This window comes from Stegastes partitus, unplaced genomic scaffold, assembly GCF_000690725.1.
Source record: "Stegastes partitus isolate 25-593 unplaced genomic scaffold, Stegastes_partitus-1.0.2 Scaffold3674, whole genome shotgun sequence".
NCBI classification, from domain to species: domain Eukaryota; kingdom Metazoa; phylum Chordata; class Actinopteri; family Pomacentridae; genus Stegastes; species Stegastes partitus.
Window position 1 is genome coordinate 26,232 of NW_007581405.1, and position 26,924 is coordinate 53,155.

The following is a 26,924-nucleotide window of genomic DNA, read 5'->3' on the forward strand; positions in this document are numbered from 1 at the left end:
ATGTAAAAGGAAAACATTTCAAACACACTCTTTAAACATCTCATGACAAATGACAAAAAAAAAAAACAACAACGGGTATTCAAGACTGCTAAGCACATAATCATGGTTTCATTTCGACATAACTAGAAAAAATAGATCATATTGCCTTTTGAAATGTTACAACTCTTGGGTTCGTTTTGGCGGTACAATCTGAGTCAAGACAGGAAAATATAGAAAAAAAAAAACAGAAACAAAACAAAAACAAAAACGAAACAGCTCTCTCAAGTCCAAAAAGGGATCCCAGATACTGTCTATCCAAAATAACAGTGTACATAAGCATTTAGTAACAAATAAATGTTCCTGATTTTTAGAAATATTACTTTATCATAGAAGTCATTCTACAGCTAGTGTTTCTCACTAAGAAAAAAAGTCTTCAAGGCGTTGTAAATCTAGAACCCCCTCTGTTAAAAAAGGGTCGTTTCCATCCTCGCAGTGATTCAAGTCTTTAACCTGGGCGACTTCTCTAATGATCCTGCAGGAAAAAAACAACACGAGATTTAGCACAAATCTGGTGATATTTTATGGTTTTCTTATTGTCAACAAATCCATCAAGAACATCTTTGCACTGAGCTGCTTCATTGTAGTTTATGTAGCAGCAGGATGATGTTTGAGATCGACTTAAAATATGAATAAATGCCTGAAACCCCCCCCAAACACACAAGTTAATCCTGCCGCAAATATTTTCTACATTAATTGTTTTGTGCATTAAAAAAAAATCTTAAAACATCTGCTACAATTTCCAACAGCAGGGTTGCCAGGTCTGCACCTCATTTTTGAATTTTCTTTTTTAAAGTCAGCTGGTTGGGTAGATTTAGTTTGGATGCAAATTCCATAAATAACATCTAAAAAAGGGTTTAAAATAAATAACTTATTCATTTCCTATCAACCTGCCGACTACACACGGAGCTGCGACACTAGAACTGAACAAATAGTCGATTTTAACTGACACTACATATTGTATAAATGCAATTAGCAGCTATCAAGGGATGTAATTTTGAATACAGTCTATGTTATGAAGCACATCTGACCCAGACTTTGAGCTGTCACTGGTTTTATAAATTCCCGCCGTCCACCTTGAGCAACAGTCAAGGTTTTGAGGGCATCTTGTGTGGAAATACTTCAGATAATCTACATCTATTACAGTGACTATTGAAGCGAGGCATCATTTTAAAAACGATAGAGCAAACCACATTGACTTATATCGCAATTAAATACTTTCTCCAAATTGTTCACCTGCCTCTCGAAGTACTGTGCAGGTTCGGTCACACAGACCTGGCAACCCTGCAGCAAAGTCAAAATGACATCATCAGCTCTTCAAAGATTTACTATCACGTAACAACAAATCATCACATCAGGCAAATGTTTGTTTTGGGTTTTTTGGGGTTTTTTTTTCTCAGAAAACCAAAAAAAAAATTATGAATCAACTTTCAAAAAAAGTTCCTACCTGACTTCTTATTTTTTATTTACTCCTCAGGAAACATTCTAATTTACTACAATGACTGAGCTTTACAATTTAACAATATATTTGGAGCTCCTTCTAGCTGCTCGTTGCTACAGGTAGCGCAGCATGAACCTGACCTATGGGGCGGTTACTCTGTTTTTGTGGTAACTGTTGCCAGGTGGGGCAGATTGAATACATCTCTCTGTTTAACGGCTCCACAAATCTAAAAACTAACTAAACAAAAACTGAACGTCTATTAAAGCAGGTTTTAGTGCAGGACTGGTATTAGCCTGCATTAGCCGAAGCTCATTGGACCCAATAAACCACCAACTAAAGCACAAGTGTCGGTGTGAAATATATCGTTTTGTTGACATTAGGATAAACACACCAGCCTCATCCTTAACCATGTGCTCTGTGAACTAAGCTGGGCGACACATGTGGAGCTGGATCTCACCTGAAGGCCCGGGGCTTGTGTCTGCTGAGCGCCCTGGTTGAAGAAGGCCATCGGCTGTCTGTAGAAGTCAACCCAGGCGTTGTAGTCAGGATTAGAGGTCTGCTGAGATCCAGGACCAGCTGTCTGGCCTGAAAAGAGGAGGAGGGAGGAAAAAAAACGCCAGTGAAGAAGAAACAAGTGTGCAGAAATCAGCAGCAGAGTTCTAACTTTAATCTGTTTGTGTTGTGCTCATAACACAACACAACTCACCCCAAGCTTTGTTGTATTCAGGAGCAGTGCTCTGGGCTTGGTTTTGCTGACCTGTAAGCAAACAGGAAACAACAACATATGCTCACACATTTCAGTTTGATTTCGTTCAACACAAATGCAGATTTCCATTCTTGACTTTTTGAACCCTCACATGAATAAACACTTTTATTTCTACACAAAAACACACACGTCATCAGGTGTGTGTGTGTGAACAAGCTAATGAGATTTAAATCTAAACTTTGTGAGCGACTGAGCCCGATGATAAATATTCTTTTGTTCCCGAGTGACACTTGCCTAACTTTTTATAATACTGCTCCCAGTCCATCTGGCCCGTCTGGGATCCATTGTGACCTGAAACCAGACACAGATAACACCACCCCAGTTACTGAGAGCGCCGTTTTTTTTGCTTTTTCCACCTTCTGCTCTCATCTGCGATTCTGCTTCCTAATGATTTCCATTGACGGCGGACGTTAAACTCGTCTGTGCAGGAAACACGTGGTTAGCCACAGGGAATGTGACCGCCTCATCGCAGAGCACTTTGAATGCGGCGCAGCAACAGGGGACTCGACAACAAAGCTCAAAATGTCAGTCAGGTTTATGGATAATGAATATTTTGAATATTTCTGTTCTCTTGATAGGTATCGACTGTAGCCATCAAGCTGGGAATGAGTCACAGTTCATGATGTTGGTTACTTACTGTGGTCCTGTTGGCCTTGAGGTTGCCAGATCTGAAAGGTTGTCCCCCATCCTCCAGTCATGAACGTCTGAGGCCCACTGAGCAAGACAATTTAAAGTGAGTTTTTGCTGGTCAAATCCTACTGAAGAAATATATGCAACTGTGACGTATGAGGAAGACAGAAGTGGAGCCTTACTGTTGAGGAGGAGTGGTTGGTCCTTGGTTGTAGGGATTCATACCGAAGCTGCTGTTGCCTCCCATTCCTGGGCCCTGCAGAAGAGAAAGGGAAGAGGAGGTGAGCGAGAGACCACACTTGTGTTTAAAGGGAGCCAACAGGCAAGGTCAGAGGGCAGGGCCGAGCGCTGATGCACTCCATTAAGTCCATTTGATGGATTCTTCATGTTTAACCTCTGGTGACATCCTGCTGGCCACCAGGACCACAGCGGCCCAGCTCACCCCAGCAGCTCCCCGCATTGACATGTGCGCTCATGAATATCAGGCCAGACAATGGCAGCTCGGGAGAAGGGAGGGAGGGAGGGAGGGAGGAGAGGGGGGGAGTAGCAGAGCGGGGGCCGGAGCCGGACCACCTACCCCAATTCTCTCATCGATCAGCTGGCGGGCCTTTTCCAACTGCTGAGGGGTGCCTCGGATGGAGAAGATGCGCACATTGGGGTCGGTGTTGGGCGGCGGGTTTCTCTGGAGCTCCACGTGGGCACGAGACTGCTCTTTGATGTTCTTTATGGTTTCGCCACCTGTCAAGTAATGACATATTTGGAACAAATATTAGCTTCTGTATGCAGCTCAAGTGAGATTTGCATAACACATCTACATCGCCAGATATCCAGCCTTCTTCGTTGTGAAAAGCTGGCACCTGCTTTACCCAAACTCCATCGCGGACGCATTAAGCTAGAAGCCGATCCTGTAGCCTCAAGTCGCTGCCCTCAAGCAGAGTTTAGGTGCCGAGGTCTGATGAGCCGACTCCCCTCACACCACTTCTTCTTTGCTCACATTTTCAACTTGGTACAAAAGCGACGCGCTATCGTCACTCGAGGCGATTTATCAGGGTTCCTGCTGGAGCCACGAAAGCCTTTATGCATCATCTTCAAACACACAACCCTAATCCCTGAGACATGTAAATAGACTGATGAGTAAAATCTGTGGAATTTCCCTTTATGGTGTTTAAACTGGTTGCTGCTGGACGGCCAAACCCCCCTTCGCCCCACACTTTTCCAACCTCAGAATTTTGAGGGTTGGGGGGCGGCGACGCTGAAGCATTTTTGCATGTTTTCCAACAATGACGACCGCGTTATGCAGAAAATAAGCAAGAGTTTCTCTTTGGAGCTCAGTACAAGCTGCCTCTTTAACAAACACTTCTACCATAACTCCACCTTTATATGATGCTCATGTAAGATTAGATTAGCTGTAATCGCTTGTTTCTGCCTGGAGGGAAGGTCCACGTCAACACCGTGAACACAGCTGAGACACACTTATCTGATATCCGACTTCCCATCCTTACTATCCTCTCCACATGACATGATCGCAGCGTCAGACTCGATTCGTGCGACGGTGCTACCTTACGAAAAAATCTGGCATGTGTCTCACCACTTATCTGCCATTCTCTGGTAACATCCATGCAAATCAGGAAACAAAAGAAGACATCTCCTGCACGCCACCCCCTCCTCTGCATCAGATGCCAGCTTCCCGACGTGTGGGGAGAGCAATTACACCAGCAGGGAGAAATGAAACATAGCTGGCAGGAGAAAAGGGCCAAAATTGAAGCGTATCCTCCTTCTGGGCTATCGTTTGTCTCTTTTACTCTTTTCATTCTTGACTCTGTGTTGTCCTCTGTGATGAGAGGAGGGAGCGAGGGTGGGAGACGGTGGGGGGGGAGTAGTGCTGAGGGTGCTTCCCGAGGGGGACACTGGGGCTGTCCCAACATCAATTACACATTTGTTCACTTGTGGCTGACACTCTGATGACCCTGGCTGACCCCCGAATGAAAACGCTCATCAAAAAGCTCTCCTCCTCTCGTAGCCTATTCCTGCTGCCAACAGACTGCACATGGGCCATTAACCCATTGTCAACCAAATGAAACTTCTGCCTTAATGAAGCCATTATGAGCTCTTCTAGTCAGACGGCAGAGAGCAATGAAGACCCCGACTATTCATTTCATGGACTGGGCTGTAGTGAGGACAGATAATACGGGCCTTATTAATGAGACTGGTTTAGTGAGCTGGAGAAAAGGAGGGGATACAAAAGTGCAACTGGTGACGGCATTCAGGGACTGGTTAGCTGCTGGTGGCGAAAAGAAAAAAAACTCAAAAGGCGTCAGTGGGAAATAAACTGGTGATATGGCTGAAAAAAGCAGTATGAATCATATTTTTTTTAAAATATCTAACAATTAAAACACTATACAGTAAAATTACATTTAGAAAAGTGAGCACTCGCCTGTTTGGACTATTTTTCAACACGATAATTAGACGTTTTGGGATTGAAACAACGGAACAAAGTCAAATTAATCTGCAGCAATACGTCATCCATTTGTCCTTTTTGTATCTGGAACATTTATAGATTCAAGCTTAGCAACTGTGATTATTTCCATTTTTCTGTTTTTGGTCTATCTTGACACAAACTGGGTATTTGTGGACAAAATGAGTCACCTCCAAAGATGGGAAGACTGACATTTTAGTGACATTTAATTAAATAATCAAGAAATTAATCAGAGGATCTGCGTTTATTCTCCCTTGTAATCTTTTGTATTGGGTTTGCTTTACATAAACTTTAATCTATCATTACATCCTACTCGTCTCATCTCCTACTGTGACCACATGGAGAGAGTCAATAAAAATATCGTACCTGCTCCGGCAAAGTTGCAACTTTTTAAAAAAATGTTTTTTATTTATCTTTTTGCTTTTATCTTTGTGCACGCCGTTCACCATGCTGTGTCCTCGTCGTATCGAATATGACAGAGACACACTGGTAAACACTGGCTTCAAAGCATTTCATACCATGTATAACTGTGTTTGTGACCAATACAGGCCTTGAATCTTGAGCTTGAATCTATTAGAAAAAGTGCAAAAAAGATGATCACATTGGCAGCCAGCTCAGAATCTTATTGAAAAATGTTTTTAGGGCAGTTTTTGTTGTTTTTTTGATAGATAGGATACATGAAAAAGCTGGAATGGTACCTCAGATTAACTATAATCTACCTAAAAACCTTTATTTGTCAAATGTGTAAAACAACTCCATTAATAAATATCACAATCAGCTCAGACAGAACATCATCTTTCTTCACTCATCTGAGAAACACTCAAGTATCAGAGTACTTCATACTTTAGTTTACAACTATAGCAGTCATTCACGAGCAGTTTTTCAACTTTAAACCAGACAAACTCCATTTACCGTTGTCCTCTCAGCAGTATTATAAAACTGAAACCACGTAAACAGACCTCATGTTTAGATATTTTAGCTCAAATCTGGAGTATAATCGTAGGATGCTTATTCTGCGTTTTGCACTTAATTCATGGCTGTAATAAAGTCTGAGCTGGCTGGTGGGTGGCTTGATTCATCAAGCTCTGTGTGACTGTGTGTGTGTGTGTGTGTGTGTGTGTGTATGGGGTCAAAACAGAGGGGCACTGGGCTGCATATGGCATCGTAAAGATATTAATCACCGCACCCTTTAAGGGATGGCTGACAGCACCCAGACCCACCGCCATCTCCACCATATTGGCCCACTTCATATGCTAATGCGCAGAGAGGGGGACGCAACGCCCAGGTTTATTTGTTTCCCTCGCCCCACTACATGCACAAAAGCCACTTGACATTTCTATTGCCATGTTTTTATCTTAGGTAAAGAGGCCCCCATCGACCCGCCCACCGCTGCACACACACACTAAGGCAACATGCATGCCAGCATACTGCACTCTCACACACACACACATACACACACCTCCTTCCAATGCAATGGTCAATGACTTTTAAATAGCTGGCAATAGAGTGGGCATGAATAGCCAATAAGCTAATTCCTCCTATTCATTCCCTCGCTGCACTCTATTGGGCTGAAAGACCCTCATTAGATGCCAGGCAGCCTTCCACATGATTGAGGGCTGTTATTATGCACCTTTAACAATTAATGTCACATTACACGCATTATCCCCGTCATTAAGCCCTTAGTGAAGCCAATGAATGCCACTTGTGCTGTATACATGAGCCCTGGAGAGAGAATAGGAGGGTGGTCACTCACCCCCCCTCCCTCTTCTCATCAGTTTCATGCAGCCAAACGGCGTCCAGTTATTAAAAGGGAAACGGCAATCTGGTGAGTTGGATACACTCTTATTAAGAGTGTTCATTTTGATGAACTATTTCTCTGAGGCAGCAAAGTTGTGCCAGTTTGCAGCACAAGCTGGGAGAAGACCTCACAGCGAGAAACCAATTAAAGGCGACAAATGTGTCCCAGCAGCTTGTACTTTAAATACAAACTAGGAAATCCTAACTATACAAGCACATCATGGCCACAATTGGTCATTAAAGTGTGTATATATCAACAGGTGTTTAACCCTCTGAAACACTTTACAGAGTCGCCATCCTGACAACATCTATCAGAGCTAGAATTGTAAAAGCAGAATTTATCAGATTGTGAACTAACCAATGGTCCCTGAACTACTCATCTGTGATGTGATGTTCAGTTGGGAAATTTTGACCAAATCCAAGCTTAAATTCAAGACATTTCACCACAATCATTTTATTCCACATGGCTCATTTAAAAACAGTTTGCTCACAACCAGGAGAAAATTAGCAACTTAACCAACAGTCTATTGACAAAAATTCAGCAACTTTTCAGCTGAACTGCAGATACTTTAAAAAGGGCAGAAGGACCCAATTCAAACTGTGACCAGTTAAATATCTCCAGTCGTCCTCAAATGTATTCATCCTCTTCCATTAAAGAAAAGGAAAAATTCACAATAGTCACTCAAATAACTAGAAACTGAAAAAAGTAATAAGAAATTTAAAAAAAAATGCAAAATTATAATTTTGTGAAATAAGACATTGCTTTTGAATTGTGGTTGAAAAGAATAATTTAAAAAAACAAAAACAAACAAAACTGTTCAGGACAAATTAGAGCACTTTGCTGATGAGCAGTGAAATCCAAACACCTGTCAACAGGTGCAGAAGTCTGACTGAGAGTTACAGAAAACACTTGATTGCAGTGATTGGCTCAAAGGATTGTTTAATGAAATATTAGTTTACGGGCCCATTGTGCTTGTTTTTTAAATATTTCTGTTGAACCACAATTCAAAAGCAATGTCATGATGTTCATAAATTTTTTTATTTATTATTACTTTTGTCAATTTCAACTTATTTCAGTGACAGCTGTCTTTTTCCTTCTTCAATGGGAGACTATGAATAAATTTAAGGACGACTGTATAGTATGCAGAGTTACAATTTTTTCCCAGTACTAGCAACACCTGTGGCCACTTAAAAATGTATCGTTCATACTTTTATTTATTTTTTTAATTTGTTAAAGAAATGTAACTTTGTCTTTTCTTTTTTTTATGATTTATGGCATTATAACTTCAACATATTCTCGTAGATTAATCGTAGCAACTGGACTTGCTTGAGTTCTTTGAAGATGTTTCACCTCTCATCCAAGAGGCTTCATCAGTTCTTAGGACTGAATTGTAAACAGGTGAGAGGTGATGCCTCAGACCTCCACCTCTGTTGAGGGATGGTCTTTCCAGTTTGACGGAGATGACTTCTTTCACCCCCTCTCTCAAACCCTCTGTCCTCCCTGGCCAGAATCAGAACTGATGAAGCCTCTTGGATGAGAGGTGAAATGTCTTCAAGGAACTCAAGCAAGTCCAGTTGCTACAATTAATCTACAAGAATAACCATGACCTGGATGACTTAGAATCTTCACAGACAACTTTAACATACTGCACAGAAGACAGTTTTGAGTTTTTTTTACTCCTAGATATTGTTGTACTGTTTCCACATTGGTTCAAGCCCACAGCGAGTAAAACACCCAGAAACTGTTTGGGTTTCAGAGGGTTGAATCAGTGAACATAACTCAAAAAACAAAACAAATTTTAAAAAAACAACAAAAAAAAAACCACACACACACACACACACACACACACACACACACACACACACACACACACACACACACAAAACCATGTTCCTTACCTTTGCCAATCACAAGGCCGCACTTATCAGCAGGTACTGCATATGTGACCTCCTGCAGTCCTCCAGGGCCTCCCATGTTACAGTCACCTCGCCCTCGACGTCCCATTACACCACCAAATCCATCTCGCTCCTACGGGGAGGCAATTAAAAGAAAAATCAATTATAGAAATTATAAAGCGACTCTAAACTGTTTCCAATTTAGACTTTATCTGATAATGATTTAGCCTTGGCACTTTTCACTGTTCATACTTTTAAAAATCGTTTGAGGAACTTATGAAAGTTGACATCAGCTTGATTTCTGTTAAAGTAATTATGTTTGGTGGCATGTCTTTCTCCCAAATGAACATCACAGTAGTAATGCCTATTACTGCCTTTTTTCCAAGTCAAAACAAATGAGCAAACATAAATAAAAGAAAGCTGAGCACATACCTGAGCTGTCTGAACCAGTTCGTTGATGAGGTGGACTGCGTGGTGGCAGTGGTCGGGTTGGCCCATCACCTGAGCAACACGGTCAGGACTGACTCCATCATCTGAGTAACAAAGGACACGAAAGATCTTCAACTGCTCCAAGACTTCATGCATATTTTTTGACAAGTGATTTCAAAACTAGCTCATAAATAGAGCAAAAGCCTGGTTAAGTTTTTCGAACTCTATGAGCTGCAAGGTTTGGATCTCCGTGACGACTGATGGTTTCTAGGAAATGTTCGATGTTCAAAGTGGCACAGAAATCACTCCGTCAATGAAGTTTGATTTAGTAATTTGTCATTTCTAAGGAGTTCTTCTGGATGGCTGGTGTTATTTGTGGAGGAAAATGTCATCTCCTGTAACTTTTGTAAAAGGAAAACGCCCAAACTATTACTGTAATTTCCAGACTATAAGCTGCTACTTTTTTTTTTTTTTTTCACACACTTTGAACACTGCGGCTTAAACAATGACGCGGCTAACACATGGATTTTTATGATATTTTACAAATTTGCCTCGAGACGTGACACTGAGAGCGACAACGACAGAGAGACTGAGGAAGTGTGTGATGAAGTAATTCTGAGGCTGTTCAACTGTGACACTGAAGAAGACGACTTTAGTGGTTTTAGTGCGCAGGAGGAAGACGAAGATAGCGATCAATGACTTTTCCTGGTAGGCTCCTGTATTTTTTTATCCAGCCGTGTTACAGGCACTGTTTGGAAAAAAAGCATTTACGTATTTGTGTATGTTACCGGTATGTACTTAATTAAAAGTTTAAAAAAAATATCTGTGTAAATATCTCATGTTACAACGTGGACACCTGCAGCTTATAGACAAGTGCAGCCGATATACGTACAAAATTTGTTTTCTTTTTAAAGTTAGTGGGTGTGGCTTATATTCAGGTGCCTCAATAGTCCGGAAATTACGGCAGTTTGAAATCTCAAGACTGGATTGTATTATACCGACCCTGAAGTGGCAACATTAGGTCTTGTTTAATAAAGTTTTACCTTGTTTGAACTGGATTCTGACACCGGCATCATTCTGAATCTTCTTGATCATCTCTCCGTTCCTGCCAATGATGATGCCAACCGCGAATCTGGGCACAACCACCTGGACGGTAAGGACAGAGGAGATATTTCAGCAAAGGCTACTTTTTCCTGTCCCTGAATAAATATATAAATACTAGGGGTGGGACTTTAAGGCGTCAATTACAATGAATGAATTCCAACAAAAAAACGCGTTAATAAAATTAAGGCATTTAATCGCAGTTTGCATCCAGACGACACAGAACGTTTGTCAGCGCCCGATTTCATGGTCCACCGATCACACTGATGCATCAGTGCTACACTAACAACAACAAACATGGAGGAATCCGATGAGAGTGCATTGTTTGGACTGATGGAGGGTAAGTTTCATTTTAACAAACTGCCTGATGGAAGCCTTGACAAGAGCGTGGTTTTGTGCAAGTTGTGCAAAAAAGAATTTGCATACCACCGAAGCACAACAAGCTTCCACTACCACCTGAATGCAAAGCATGTTGCAGCGAGCACAGAAACCGCCGGAGCTGTTAGCACTAGCAGTCCTGGTCCGAGTACGAGCGAGCGGTTTCAGCAGTCCGCACTGGACCAAGTACCGCTCTGTTGCAAAGTAAACAATGATTTGTTGTTTTAATGGATGCATGTGTCTATCATTTGATTTAGTAATACATCAAAATCCATTTAAACTGAAACATTTTTCTTCTTGCAGCAAATATTGTTATGAAAAATACTTTTTTTATTCCAGAAGGGAAATTCAATAATTCATTTAATAGTTATGCGATTAATTGAGATTATTTAATTACGAAGCCTCTAATTAATTACATTTCTTTTAAATGGAGTCCCACCCCTAATAAATACTCATTAACTTGGCTGTCCAGCATTGGGAAAAAAAACCCAAAAAAGCAGAGAAACGGGCTCTTACATCCAGACTGCTCCCCCCCATTTTGGATCCAAAGTCTGCTCTGCCAGCCCTGAAGTCTCCCTGGTCTTTGTCCCGGATGAGCTTCACCACAAGCTCACGGGCTTGCTACAAAAAAATAAAATTAAACAAACAAAAATCAGTACAAGTCTTCATCAGCATTTTGACAATAAATGAAACAAAGCAAATGTCCTGCTGAAGTGCTCTGAAGAAAACATTTCCAAATGTACACTGAAGGCATAAAATGTGTAAAATTGAGTGTAAACAAGAAAATCCAGCAGCACACACTGAGCTCCTCAGACACTGACCTGCACTTTGTGGGGATCCCCAGTGATTCTCAGAGGCTTGTCTGCTCCAGTTGGCATCGGGTCATCCTGAATCATTATCATCTGCACTCCTGTTCTCTCCTGCAGGGGTACAATCAGACGGAGGCAAAAACAACCACCAAAGAGTTACCTGGGGCCCAAAAGACCATTCGCTCCGAAGGGTAGAAATTTTGTCACATTTCAAAGAGCAGGTTTGATTTTCTGTGTGGTACTGGCGACCCATTTGTAGTAAGGAATGTGTGGATGATTTTAAAACAATATCTCAAGTAAATGAAGTGTTAATCTAATCAAAATGTCAATAAAAATAAATTGGAAGTGTAATTTAGTGTCCAACCAGCCTCTGCGAAGACACATTAGGCCATTAGTACCCTGTAGTGTTGTTCTGACAGCAAACTGAAGACATACTTTTTTGGATTCTGTTTTTGATTTGAAATAAAATCCATACACATCCCATTGTTTTAGGATTGAGGAAATCTATTTTTGCTTATCTACTCTTGCTTGAGATGATACCTTAAACAGATAATGCAGTCAGGGTGACTCAGTGGTTAGTTCATCAGCCACTGGATAACACATAATTGCAGCTGCTTCTGCCATAAGACCATGTTCTGTCTGACCTTTGTATTATTTTACTGCTGGCATTATTTAGCTAATATTTAACTACCTAACTGTATCTGTCTGAATGAGAAATGACAGGCATGCACCTCAAACAGGTTTAAAACTGTGAAAATACTGAAGTCAAATCCTTTAAAGAGATAAATCCTCTGGAAATGGGGTTTAAAACACATAACATACTGCTGTCCCCCAGTGAGCAAAACACACTCATCCTTCTTGTCTAAATTTTGAGTCTATTGTGTCTAATATCGTCTGCATTTGCTCAATCTCTACAATGACGGTCAGTAAACAAAAAAGATGGCGGACTGCAGATACAAGTTTGTCACATTCTTCATTTTACTGCATTAAGAGCTGCATTTTCAGAGCGGTCGACTATCAGACCTGCAATTGTTTGATGGTCTCCCCTCCCTTGCCGATGACCAGGCCGACTTTGTTAGCGGGGATAAGGATCTGTTGGATGGAGCTGTTGCCGTCCATCTCATTGTGGAAGCCTGGTCCATACCGACACTGCTCCACGATCTCGCTCAGCAGTCTCTTCGCCTGCCTGGGAGGGTGGAGCGGAGAGGAAGCATTCGTCACCACAGTCACACAAAACCTGTCTTAGTCACATTCCTCTTTGTCAGATGTGAAAGATGTGTCCAGGTGATTCAGTGCTGCTAATGAGATGTGAAAAGAGATCCGAGTTCGTGCCCCGTGCGGCAACAATAGGGCACACTTTCCCTAATGATCTGTGCAGTTTAAGCAAATCTGTCAACGTTAAGAGACTCACTCGATGTTCTCTGGGCTTCCGGTCAGTGTGCAGGGCCTGTCCAACATGCCTCCACTGTCTGGAACAAAGCACAGCATGTGAGATGTGTTGTAAACTGTATATTCAAGACAGTTTTCTTCATCAAAAATAAAATAAAACAAAGTGGCCTCAAGCAACTTCACAATCAGAAAATCAGGATGACAATACAGACAATATGTGGAACACATACAAAGAATGAGGGTGAGGAAACGTTAGTAAATTGTGTTGATTGATATTAAAATAAAACTAAACAGGCAAGAAAGGCACATATCATCTCAAGGAAGATCTGGTTTATAAGATTACATCTCTCTACCAACTAAAACAGACTAACTTTGTAAGTTAGAAAGTACGATTTAGGATTCAAGGGACTTTATTTGTCATGCCGGCTCACATTCATGTTAGTGGCACGGAATTAGTACTCAGGTTTTTTTTTTTTTAAAGAAAAAGCCTAATAAATAAGTACAACAAAACAAGAGCAAAATATAAGTGAAAGAAAAAATATGGCAATAAGTGTAGCAAAAAAATAGAAATAAACATTAAGAGTAGAAATCCACAATTAGTTGTTTAGCAAAAAGTATTTGTGTAGCAGCAAGGTAGATTGCAATATTACACTTGGTGGTTAAAACATTGCACATATATGGATCAAACTGCACAGAGTTGAGGACCTTTGTATTGGATGACATTTAAACCACTTCCGTAACTGTTAATGTCTGAAGCTGCGTTGTCAAACATCAGAAAAACATGGATACTGTAAAAATAAACTGACTTCAGAAAAACACCTGGAAGAGGTGCAGGACATTATGAGCAGCTGAAGCACAAAATCAACGAAAACCAGGTTTGAGCTGTTCTGAAGTTCTGTATTGTATAATCAAACAAACCTTCTAGATATCCTCCTAATGACTAATTTCACTGTCAATTGAACGGAAATTTGAAGTGAGACTCATCTAAAAGTAAGAAAATACTTGGAAAACAGTTCAAGGATTGAGCACCAGTTAATCAATAATTGCCTAAAAGTTAAAACACATTCATCTAAAAGACATTTGAAACTGTTAATTGTAGTAAATCCTGCTGAAACATGTGGCACATGATCTTACAATGCATGACAACAACCCACTATCCAAACACATGACTTTGTTGAATGTGGTTATATTCCAAAGCATACACACAAACCTATGCTTATCTCCAACATAAAATGACCGGCAAGTTTTATAGGACGTCATATAAGATGCAACAATAAGTGACAAGTATTATTGATATCAGCTAGCGAGGGCAGCAACATCTCATTGGTTAGTGGAGTGTTATGAGTACTGCTGGAGCCAGCAGGAAGTTTTTCTTTTCGCTTATATTTAGCTGCTGCCGGTTACTCATTTATAATCTTCCAGCAAACAACACAGCCACCGTCATCTCTTATTTAAAACATGGTGAAGATAATAATGCCAGCACTACGAAGGCTGCTCTCACAAGATCCTACAAGGCTGAACTCATTATCACTTTACTGCTTTTACGCTCTATTAACTCTCTGTATTAACCTTTTTTAAGCACTATATGCTGTGATTACTTAGTTTATAGGTGGTTTGGGCCAAAATGAGACATGGACCTGGACTTTTCTTCAGGTTCCAGTTCAAAAAAAATATGAAAAGGAATGTCACAAATGATATTTTTTTAAATAGGAGGGATTAAAATGTTCCAAGGTCCTTGTGAGCTAATTATTTCCAACACTGCTGCACATCAACAGGAATATCTGCTGTCCTTCAGGGCCTCACTGATGCAATGTGTTTGGCCTAAACTTACCTGAAGCAATCTGGATCTTACAGCCTGATTCCAGCTGAATTCTTGAGATCTGCTCTCCTCCTTTTCCAATGACTGTGAGCAGGGAGGAGAAGAAAAATGACAGTTTTCAGCTCTTTTGAATTTAGACCGACGCCCTGAGCGGTGACCCAAAAACACTGAGTCGAATGTCAATACTGAGGATTACGTGTCAAATATTAATACAGATGAGAATGAACTGAAAGGCTACTTACTGAATCCCACCATCTTATCAGGCACTTTGAAGTCTTCTGTTGTAAGAGCCCTGTGAGAGATTAGGACACGATCAATATCTAATCATCGACATCTTTAAAAAAAAAAAAAACACAACTGAAAATATTAGGTCTGCAAATAAAGATCATTTTCTGTATTGTTCAATCTGTTGAATTATTTATTTACTTTAGTATTTAGCCGAATAAATGTCAGACAGTGAAACATTTACATTCTCTAGGGCAGCAGTCTCCAACTGTCTTTGCACCACAGACCGGTTTTAAGCAAGAAATTTTTCATTGCACACATAAGAAAATTTAATCGTTTTTTTCTATTTAAAAGTTTCATAAACAAATAAAATTACTTTTTATTGCTAAACATGCCTTTACTTTTTCTTCTGTCTCAGTCTTGAGTCTGTCACACTTTCCAAAGAAGCTCTCCTTTGCTTTTTTTTATTCATTTCGGCGGCAGTTATTCTGACAGCTTCGTTTAATGGCTGAAGACTAACAGACAAACAAGCACAGACGGAACTGACGGGAAGACGAGCTAGTCGGTTTTCAAAATAAAAACACCCTGCAGACTCCGCTGGAAATAAAAACAAACCAATAAAATGTTTTATTCTTTCTGTGCGGCCCGGTGGTCGGGGACCGCTGCCTATGTTGATATATTCAAATCACATGGTCCACTTTTCATTATTTGTTGTCTTTTTTGTTTTTCTATTGTTCTTGGGCCGCTGGGTTGAAAAAAAAAAAAGAAAAAAAGAATATGTCGGCTGTGTTTTCTGAAGTGACAACACTCACGTTTAGTTTAGAGTATTTACTGATATCTAACAATTAGACAGGTTCACTCAGAAAGTGAAATAAATCAGGAATTTAATTTAGTCAAAGCCATTATGAAAAGAAATCACCAGCAAGAACTTGGTGATAACAGAGTAAATTAGCGTGCAAGTATCTCCAATGTCAACTTTGGTCACAAGGATACAGACATAATTTGGATTGTACGGATATAGAGGGAAAAAAAACATGAAAAACTGCCCTCAAACTACTTAACTCAGGCAGTTAAAATGTGAATAATATAGTCAACGTGCATTAATATGAGCAGACTCCTGAGTGTGTTCCGCTCACCTTTGATGTACCATTGCACCGAGATGGTTCCCCACTGAGAAAAAAAGAGGGGAAAGCAATTAACATGTGAGCGATAATCTGAGATCATGGTTTAAAAAAAAACAAAAAAAACACATAATATTTTAAACATCTGCTAAAGCGATAGCCAGCGAGGCAGCAAAATGAGAAAGAATGAGTCAGTGCTGGAAGCGGTGGGAGCAGATGGATATGGTCCTGCCAATCCTTCATGTTTGTGTCTGACCCACAGTGGGGGGCTTTCACCGGCATGGAAATCAGGCCCGCGAGTGTATGAGTGAGTGTTTCAATCAGAGCCGCTCAGAAAGAGAGAGGCAGCAGCCGGGTCAGTGGCTGCTGGTCCTGAATTGAATTTTGACAGGTAGCACCGAGCAAGGGTCCTGCAGGGTCACTGGAGGATGTGCTGCCATGGACGTGAACACCTGAGTTGATATCTCGCGGGTTCAATCAATTTTATGGTTGTTTGCTCTGATTTCACTTCTTCTGGAAAAGCACTGGGGTTAACGCTTGAGAATGGAACAGCTATGAATATAAAAAAGGGACGTGTGCTGACTTTATACAAGGGCGAGACTGGACGATAAATTGGGAATGCCTCGAGTATTTGTACACTGTTTGATAATTAAAGGCTGAGAGCGAGCTGCAGCGTACACAGGTACCAGCTCCCACATGTTTTGGGGACAACCTTGACTGAGGAAAAAACTGAGGACAAATTGTTGTCAACATTCACAGTGCATCCAACAAACATAAACCAGAATTGCATACAATTTTCCTATCCATGCATTCAGGGCTGAACTATCATACAAACAACTGTGACAAGATAAGAGGAAGACAGGATAAATGACTAGTGTTTCCACTTTGTGGATATGAAATGGATCAAGTCCTTGTTTTGTTTGCAAGGCACAGCAGAATAGGATGGCATTTTTTTTCCCTACACTGCAGTGTCGCATACTTAATCCTCCACAAACACACAAATACAAAACCGTGGCTCTCACTTCACAGATTACAGTGTTCTCTCATAGCTCTAATGTACACTGACAGTTTGGCAACATCTACACAGAATCATATGTAACAACTCGTACCAGATGCTCAAGTGGCTAACGAGGGACTGAAAACAAAGTTGTTCACCACTCAGTGAAGGAGCTCGACAGGAGGAAAGAGTTTTAATATCAGTCGATATCCAGTGAGCCGTGACTCGGTTTTCTTCACATTAAAATGTCAAAACTTTACACGTTCCTTGTTCCAGACCTCCGATTCACGGCCAACTATAACGGCAACTAACAATTATTTCAATTTCATTTTAATTATTTTCTCATTTTGATTGTTGATTGACCTGTTGATCAGTTGTTAGGTCTGTTAAAATAAAAGAAGTCAATCAGTGTTTCCCACAGGCCAAGATGACTTTTAAATGTCATGTTTTGTCCATAACCCAAATCTAAAAAATGGATAATATTCAAATTTATGAGGCAACAATAAGAGAGCTTTTTTCTTCTTAAAAAGCTCTGATTGATTATCAAAATAGTTGTCCACTGATTGATTTCATAGTGCCCAACTGATCGATTAATCGTTGCAGCCCGACTGCCCACATGCCAATTTATTTTATAATTAGTCTGATGCTGCATTCACTGGATGCTTTCAGAATTAGAAGAATAACCAATTAACTAAAGCTTTGAAGCAATGATTGAGAGTACAGATGTCTTGTTCTGTTGCCAGAGCCTCAAAAATATTGAAAGAAAATGACCACAATGTAAATCGACACCCTTCTTTAATCATTATTAAAAAATTAAACTGAAGTTTTTTTGGCACTTCATAGACAGACATTAATCAAGAAGCAATTAGGGGGGAAAAAAAAGAAAAAAAGATCACAGCTACATGGCATGAACTGCAACTGTTTGGCCACCGGGGCACTCACAATCAATAAAAACAGCGATTAACTGCTTCTAACAACCACTGCTGCGGCTTCTTTGTCAGCTTAAAAAATGCTGGAAGGAGAGACGTGTCACTCACTCCTGATTGGATAATGAAGAGACACACATTCTGTCATTGCAGCCTGATTGTGGTGGATGGAGCAAAACATGACAGAAAGCTGTAGAGATAACAACTTTCTTCTTTCTACGGTGACACTGATGAACATTTAGAGCTCTTGTGAAGCAGCATAATGTGCTAAATGGGATGTCCATGTGGCTAAAAAAAAGCCACAGAAAAGAGGCTGTGCAATAAAATCTAATATCACAGTGGTGTGTGTGTATGTGTGTGTGTGTGTGTGTGTGTGTGTACTCTAAGGGCTTACCTCCATTGTCTAGCGAACGTTTTTGCCCTCCAAAGCCATAGAGGGAGGGGTCTAAGACTGGAGACGAACTGTTCAGGTTGGGCATCTGGTCTCCTCCCATCTTGGCTGCCATCTGGAGAGACACACACACAACACAGAAGGACAGATGGAATAAAGGTGAAAAGTGGATAAGTGCTAAAAATTCTTTGAACATTTGCCGTTTCCGTTGCGAGACATAATCTCGGACAACAACTCCGCGCGAAAGTGTGACGCTTTCTCTCTTTTTTCGTCCTGCTTGCTTAAAAGCATCGAGTTTGCAGTGAAGTTCAGCCTCGACAAAGCCATCTGCTGTGCAGGGTGTCATCATTCTGACAGCACATGAAAACTGCACTCGGTACGATATTACAGCAGCTTGAGGCAGTCTGCTACAGTTCCTGTTGAGACTACTGATGGCGATGATTCCCTTGAAACATCTGACTTAACTTTTTTTCATGCTTTCACTGACAAACGATACAGATCACAGTCCATATAAAAACATCTCAACTAACTGACCTGTCCAGATTTGTCAAAACATTAGTTTCCTGAAAGTTACAACAGGTATGACATCGACTGAAAACGGATAAAAAAAATACTTTTCCAACTCCATATTCAAATCTGACGTGTTGTAGTAGTAGGAGGGTATGTAAATGAGCAAAGGTGGACAGAAGGTAAACAACAATACAACAAAATATAACTTCATATAAACTTTTTTTTGTTATTGAACAGACATATTTTTGGATGAATAAGTGCCTGAACATCAGTGAGTTGCAGAGTGACTAAAAGTACAACTGAGTAAACAACAACAAAAAGCACACTACACAACAATTGCTAACATAAATTCTACATTTTACATTTAGTTTTGTTCGAACTAAAACCAAAACGGTGCCAATTCAGTTTTATGGTGATGATAGCGTCACTGCTTATTATCTTTTCAGCAATGTATTTAACTAACTAGATTAGCATAAAGATGCTGCTTGACTCCGCACCACCGTCTACCGAGCTATGATGTGTACTCTGCTACATGTGCTGCGGACAGTGCCGAAAGTATCGTCAAGGATGGAGTTGGAGCGCTGTGCTTAAATTCCAGCAAGCACCTCCTTTCTGCATTATGTTATGTGCTATAAAAAGAAGGTTTTTTTTATATTAGTGCATCTCAGACAACACACCTATATATAAACATACACATTTAAATGATCAGGCCCAAGTAATGATCAGCGGCCTGTACATTTCTCCTCAGACAGTTCTGTTCATCTTTTTGAGCGTTCAAACCCATCCACACAACTACAAGGAGAGTGCAGCTATTTGCATTCTAGCTTAGGTATAAACTAATCCGTCTCTACTTTCAAAATGAGTCACTTGTCGATCTAAAGTAGATGCTCACGTTCCGCGATGATGGACATTTAAATCTTCAGTTACGCTGCATGAGAGCACCAACAGCATTTTCCATTCCCCATTAATCTGCCATCTCTCCTTCCACACAAAGTATAGCATTTCAGAAAATTACACTAAATTGACATCTGTGCCTGACTGGAATTTTTTTTTTTTTTTTTTTTTCACAATATGAAAATATAGTGATGGAAATTAGAGTCTCCCATCACCTTCAGGGATGATTATCTACTTCAGAGCCCACCAGTGGAAGCGAGAGGGGTGCGATGGAAATAAGCAGGCATAAAAGGAAGCAGGTGTGGAGTTGCTGTTTCCATGACATCGCCGCAGCTATGTGCATGTCAAGCAACACGAAAAAAAGCATCGAAGACAAAGTCAACGTTTAAGAAAAATGCTTAATGTGAAATCAGCGCCTCTGAGTTTTGATTCACTACAGGTATCTGACAAGTATCTCCTAAAACACCTGGCTGATGAAATCCTCACAGTACGGAGGTAGGCTGTCACGGCTCTGACAGTATTGATGCACTTAGTTTAGTTCCACCAGTTTGCTCAGAAAATAACTAATCCTGTTACATCAATTTTCAAGTCAAGTCAAAGTCGCTACGGTGTTCAAGCAAGCGTTGCCTCACAGACGCGGCTCAGTGTGAAGAAGACGGAAAAGCACAATCACATTAATCCAGTTACACTTTAAAGCACGTCTTTTTCTATCTGCTTAAGGCCTCCGTTGTCACTAAAACTGATGTTCTCCCTCGCTCAAAAGCTGAGGTTTTCAGAAGCAATGTCCACAATGGATAAGTGAAACTGCCAATGTTGTGTTTTAGTAGGCAGGCGCTTTAACTTTTGCCCCTCTGGAGCAAACACGCTTAATGTCAACATGGGCAAACTGGCAGCAGCGTATCATTATCATTACATTACTTCACTTCTTTGCAGGACAACATGACGATTACAAAACAAGGATTTTATCAGCACAGCAGCTTAAAAGCTCGTCAACATTAACTGTAAGACAATTAAAACACAATTTCAGATATTTTTGTGACAACTAAACTGTAAAAAATATGTACACAAGAACTACTACACTGTGAAATCAGGTGCTTTAAAGATGATCTTAGAAAGGTGGAAAAAACTTGCAGAGAAAAAGACATTTTCCATCTTCCTATTTCGTTGTTCCACTGTGAGCTGAGGTATCTGTAAAAATGAGGTGGAAAGGAAATGCAGGCCCACGGTAATGTGATGATTTAAGCCTTTGTCATGATGACTTGCGGTTGTTGTGGGTCTGTAACATTTCTTTTTTTTTTTAAATCTCTCAACTTCATTGCAGTGGGTAAATGAGAGTTTACAGTCAAGCAGTCTGAGGGATTTTGTTGGAAACTGTCTGATCCAAACGGTCCAGCAGCAGAATGCCCTCGGTGTTAACTTGGGCCGCTAAGTAAACACGACTGTGGGCTGGACTGGCCCCCCAAGACGGTTTCACTTCTTGAATGCAAGGTCTTATACAGTAAGACCTAAACATTTTCTCAAATGTCAAATGAGATCGCAAGATTTGTTCTCAAATCTAGATTTATGGTCCACAAACACCAAATCCACGAGCCCTATGGTATGACAGATCCATACTGTTCATGGTTCTACTCAGTGATTTTTGTTGATTTGACAAGAGCTGGTGGGTTGTCTGTTTGTTATCGGTTCGTGAGGGTCAGTGTTAATGATTATATTCAGGATCAAGATGGGTACAATTAGCGACACTGAGACACTGGCAGATGAGAGGTGAATTAGACAAGGGATTTAATGGACCTGAAACATGATTGTGGGTATTCCCTTTGTTTGACTGTTTAATAAAAACAACAACAACAACAAGCTGTTAACATGAAATTCACCAAAAAGCAATTTCAGCTCATGCAGCTTTCAGTGTCAGTGGCTTTCAGAGGCCGGCCCTCGAGCAGGAAGAAGCAAGTAACTGATACAAGTGTGGCTGTGGTCACGTCACACACAACAATGTAAAGAACTACTAGAACATGGCCTCCACTTCCTACATCTCAGGCTAATGCCACATCAGTGTCATATGATACACTGAAAACCCACTGGACGACTTCTCCTTTCTACAGAGTACGCGGTGCCACTCACATGTCAGGTGCAGGCCCAGACCCACAAGTTAACATCAGCCATAAACGCAGCGTGCCAGGTATAACAAGCTTTTTATACAGGTTCATTTATGATTTATTGTGATGATTATCGTTGACTTTGAACACCAGTGTCTGTGGCTCTTTGCAATTATTGACAGAGAAGTGAAACTGAAGCCCGTACAGACAAAACTTTCAAATCATACTTTGTTATGCAGCCAACTGTTCCTGCTCTTGTGGCAGGATCTTATTTCAGTGAAAGAGTTTCAGTGAACAAGATGTAAGCAGACACACAAACAAGTGGAGGACAGGAGGTTAACTTAGAGGCTTTATAGGCACCATGGCAGCAGCTGTTGGGACAGTAGAATATACCTGTTGTGTTATTTGCTTATTTTTAGTCTAAATCATAGTGTATTTGAAGTTACAGAAAATTAGCACCGCACAACAGTGGGAACAACTGACACTGTGGTAATTGGTTTTTCTCCAGTACTTATAGCAATATGGGAAAAAAAATAAATCACTGAATGACCCAAATAAGTCAACTTGGAAAGAATTAATTGTTCCAAAATAATCGGGGTGATTTTGAAGGGGAGCGTAGTTGCAACGAAAATGGAACGTAATTTTAAGAAAGTGGGAAAACACGGTTTAAAAGTCAATGTAACACTGGCAAAGGTGTCAAAAATGTTTTGTGCATTGTACGACATTCCGATCTGCCTTTGCACTTGTCATACAGAGATTTGTGATACTGATTTAGATGTTGAAATAATTCGTCGCGCCGCCTCGTGTAGCTGCAACAACTGCAAGGCGCTGCTGACAGAGTACCTGTTTCTGGTCAAACTCGTTCTGTAGCCCAAAATATTTCCATTCAACTGACTAAGGCTGCATGACTAATGCTAAATGCTAATCACCACTATACTGATCAATACTAAGATCTCGATTATCCTGAATTTAGTGCGTCTTCGCGAGGCACCCAAAACACCTCACTTCCTGCACACCTGCTTACAGACAGATGCCACAATTTACCAAAACAACTCGCATGCAGGCTATTGAAGAAGCTAGCTATGTGGCTGTGCACAGAGAACCCTCTTGTCTTCACTCAGTCGCTGCAGCAGCTCAAGACAGGTGGGCGACTAAAAATTATTTAGAAAAGAGAGAAATAATAATGTCAGATTTTCCCAAGTCGAAACCAAGCTCCCTGCTCGGCTCAAAAACTGCACATCACACCCTGATAATGGAACACCTTATTCCATTAGCCCGCAACTGCCTGGGCCTGTCTCCACCTCCGTCCACACCTGCAAACACCCACCTCCACCTGAGAGACACACTACTGGCAGCCTGATGAGCCTGTTGGGATGCCATGTGAGCCATCTACTGTGAACCTTAACCTCGCCCAATGTGCAGGACCGTCACCGTACTCATTCTCTGTATTGCTCTGGAATTTCTTGATTTATCTGTATAACAAATGTCTAAATTTATTTATATGCATTTGTTTTTCATTGCTGTGTTAACATACAAATTATTACCTGTGTACCTTAATAAATAAGCTAAAGTGGTTCAACTCAAAATAAACCTTTATTTTCCCCTCCGCCCTTTGGTAAAACAGGTCATTTAAAAATGATTAATTACAGTTAAACTTCAACTATATCGCCTAGCCCTACAGGAAAGTTAACAATTTTGCAAGCTATTTTAGCCCATCAGACACAATTTAAAGGTTTAAAACATGCAAGTTGACAAAGCCACACAGGCGGAAGCTAAAGCAGTAGCAGCTATATGACTAAAGTCCAATTTACATATTAGCAACTGTTGTCAGTGATGTACTTATCCTCCACAGCAAACACACACACAGCTCTACTTTTGACCAGCTTAATGGCAGCCCTTAAGCATAGTGACATGTCTGCAGGGGCCACAACGTGACACTGAACATGGCCACTCACAGAAAGGTGGCAGTGAAATGCTGATGGTGGTTTATTGACATGTATTTTTCAGGTGTTTATCAGGCAGCAATGGAAAAACCCAAGAGTGCTCGACAGGAGGAGTGGAAAGGGGGGCTTATTTCAACAGATGACGTTACATTACATGGCCTAACTCCAACGCTGCCTGCGAGGACACACAGTACCACACACACGCTAGCTTAGCTAGCAGCAGCTACACTCACTAACTAGTTGTTGTTGTTCTGTGCGACAGACGCCACATGTTTCATACGCGAGCTTATGATCGAGTCGAGGAGGGGGGAATTAGGTGGTTTAAACGTTAGCAGCGCGTGCGTTTGCTCCTAAGCTCTCCGGGTGTCTCTTTAACTGGGGCAACAACCAGTTACACTGAAGCTAACTTGGGACTTCAAACTAGCCAGCTAGCTTGTGGACAGCGTGTCAGACAGTTGAGCTGCTCAGACTTCGTGTCCAAAGTAAATGTTAGCTCCAGTCACGTTGTGGGTCAACCTGCGGGGCATCCAACTTGTGGTAGTAAGTCAGCAAGCTAAGCTAACTGCAACTTCTGTGAGTTGACAACAGGTTGCAGTGTATCGACTTAACTTACTAAAGTAGCACAAACTTCGACACCATACGAGGCCTCCGCGTCTTGCGTCAGACATGACATGTGTGGCCGTTTGGACAGTTCTGACACGGACTTAACGCGTCTTCTGTCCACTGCAAACTCTAATCTGTCCGCTCAGCTATGCTGTCTCGGGCTATTTAATGTTAGCATGCTAGCTGCATGAGGAGTGTTTATAGTAGGGGGTCCGGCTGCCCCGACCAAAGTCCCGGCCTGCTTCGCATGCAGACACGCTGTTTGTGGTCCGAAAGCACCGCACTCGTGTTCGCTGAAGAGCGTTTTACCTGTCGGACCCGGCGTATCGTGTCTGCGAAGTCATCTTTCGTTCCGGGCTGAGCCACCGAGGCCTGTCCCTGAACCAGCTCCGCCATCATCATCATCCGCCTCGGCAGCTGAGAGCCACACTTAAAAAAAGAGCAGCACACGTGCCAAGCCGAAGCTCCGCGAGCCGCAGGATCTCGCGAGTTGATGGAAGAACTCACATGTCGCGTTGAACAACAGGAACCAGAAGAAGAGCAGCACCGTGACTGAGGAGCTGTTGCATGTACAGTGTATGTGAAGAACAGCATGGCGGGTAAACGTGCTGGAGTGGACAAATGTATGTTAAAAAATATATAGTTAATTAGCATCAAAAGAAAAAAAACAGTCAAGCTGCAATCACTATAGCTGCAACATACATGTTAAATGACAAAGAACATTATATAAAAGTAATAGATTATTGCCAACTAATATTTGTATAAATATATATAGAGAGACAGTTTCTGGAGAAAAAATGTGTTTAAATAAAGATGTAGGAATTTAGATTTATTACACAGAACTGAACAGAGATTTATGGACTAGAGAATGTGTTTTTTTAATATATGCAGACGGAGATAATAACTGTAAGTAGTCATTAATTATCTCTGCTTTAAAAGAAGAAGTTTCTGGGACGAACACTTTCTGTTGATGTGATAATGACAATAAAAGGGCGCTGCAGCATTTTACAGCTTTTTCTTGGCTGTTTTGGATGAAATAAATGAAGGCACATTATCTTTCTTCTCATACACACACACAATATCCATATTATATGTAAACAAGAAGCATGCTTAAATGAACACATTTGGAATGTCTAAGTAAATCATACTGGACTACAACTTTGGTTTTAATAAAGAAAGAAAGAAAGAAAGAAAGAAGTCCCTGTTACTAACACAGCATTTACTTTGTTTTCATATTTTTTTACTTTAAGTGTTAGATAACACGTATAGAAATGGTTTTTCATTTGTTTTTGTTTTTTTAGATGGCTTCATTATTGCAGATTTTTTTTTAAAATGATGGGTCTAGGACAAAAGTCACAACTTTGCTATAATTTTATTATCATTAATATTTAAATTCCTGACATAAAGATAATGCAAAATCACCAATCAGCACAGATAGTTAGCCAGAAATGTAAGCTAGCTAGCTAGTGCTACAGCAGGCTAACAATGCTGTTTGTTTGCTTGTTTTGTTTACTGCTGGTTAGCTATTATATTATTTTATAATATGATGGTATACATATTTTGTCAGAAATCTAAGACAGAGTATAAAAAATTACTGACATGCATAGAGGGTGTTTCTTTAAAAGGGAAGACGAGATAAGCAGACTCAATAAAAATGTTTGCTGATTCATTTCCTTTAATTAGACCAATCAAGTAATAAAGTAGTCATTCAGCTTTGATAAATAGCCTGTATAAATTTAAACATATACACATCAGTATGGTGTAATGGAATACAACTCAGGCTGAATCAGCTCTTCTTTAACTCGATTTCAGCAAAAGCTGTGCTTTATAACCCTTATTGCAATATTTACAGACATACATGAGCTATGATGAAAAATATACTGATCTCAATCTTTGTATGTGTAAAATAATTGATAAGTGAAGTTGATTTAGATATAATTAGGCCTTTACTACACTGGTTGCGTTCCCTTACTGAAGTACTGTGAACTTGTGGGACAAAACAAAACAAAACAAAACATCAGTAAATGCAGAATTCCACTTTAATTCCATTTTCCTCACTAACTAAACTAACTTTATTTCTGGATTTATTGGTGGTCCGTATAATAAGTGCTTGAGCAGAAAAAAACAAAGAATCCTAACAGACAGCTTGTGCTACAGGTCTGGGTTTTTGCTAAATATAGTTCTAGTATTTCAATGTCAGAATGAAAAAAAAATCCCATCTGACACAACAAATTGAAAACTGAGGTTTACT

At 40.5% G+C, this 26,924-nt stretch overlaps 1 protein-coding gene across 1 annotated transcript; it reads right to left on the reverse strand.

Annotated features, from left to right (window-relative positions):
* Positions 1-25,127, reverse strand: fubp3 (far upstream element (FUSE) binding protein 3). Its single transcript, XM_008306495.1, has 19 exons — positions 24,983-25,127; positions 18,631-18,742; positions 16,329-16,362; positions 15,210-15,259; positions 14,980-15,051; positions 13,171-13,228; positions 12,783-12,945; positions 11,772-11,870; positions 11,467-11,571; positions 10,515-10,617; positions 9,475-9,575; positions 9,046-9,175; positions 3,451-3,611; positions 3,056-3,129; positions 2,881-2,957; positions 2,478-2,534; positions 2,184-2,234; positions 1,935-2,062; positions 1-511 (listed from the first exon to the last, which is right to left on the reverse strand). The coding sequence occupies exons 1-19, from the start codon at positions 25,076-25,078 to the stop codon at positions 503-505; spliced, it is 1,680 nt and encodes a 559-aa protein (XP_008304717.1). The 5' UTR covers positions 25,079-25,127; the 3' UTR covers positions 1-502.
* Positions 25,128-26,924: the final 1,797 nt, after the last annotated feature.

What these genes read in the sequence shown, in the direction of transcription:
- fubp3 (XM_008306495.1), bottom strand. Translation starts at nt 25,078, where the DNA reads ATGATGATGATGGCGGAGCTGGTTCAGGGACAGGCCTCGGTGGCTCAG. An exon ending in AGACCATCAAACAATTGCAG is followed by an intron (nt 11,871 to 12,782) that starts GTCTGATAGTCG and finishes GTACCCCTGCAG; the next exon opens with GAGAGAACAGGAGTGCAGAT. An exon ending in AACTGGTTCAGACAGCTCAG is followed by an intron (nt 9,176 to 9,474) that starts GTATGTGCTCAG and finishes GCCTCCCCGTAG; the next exon opens with GAGCGAGATGGATTTGGTGG.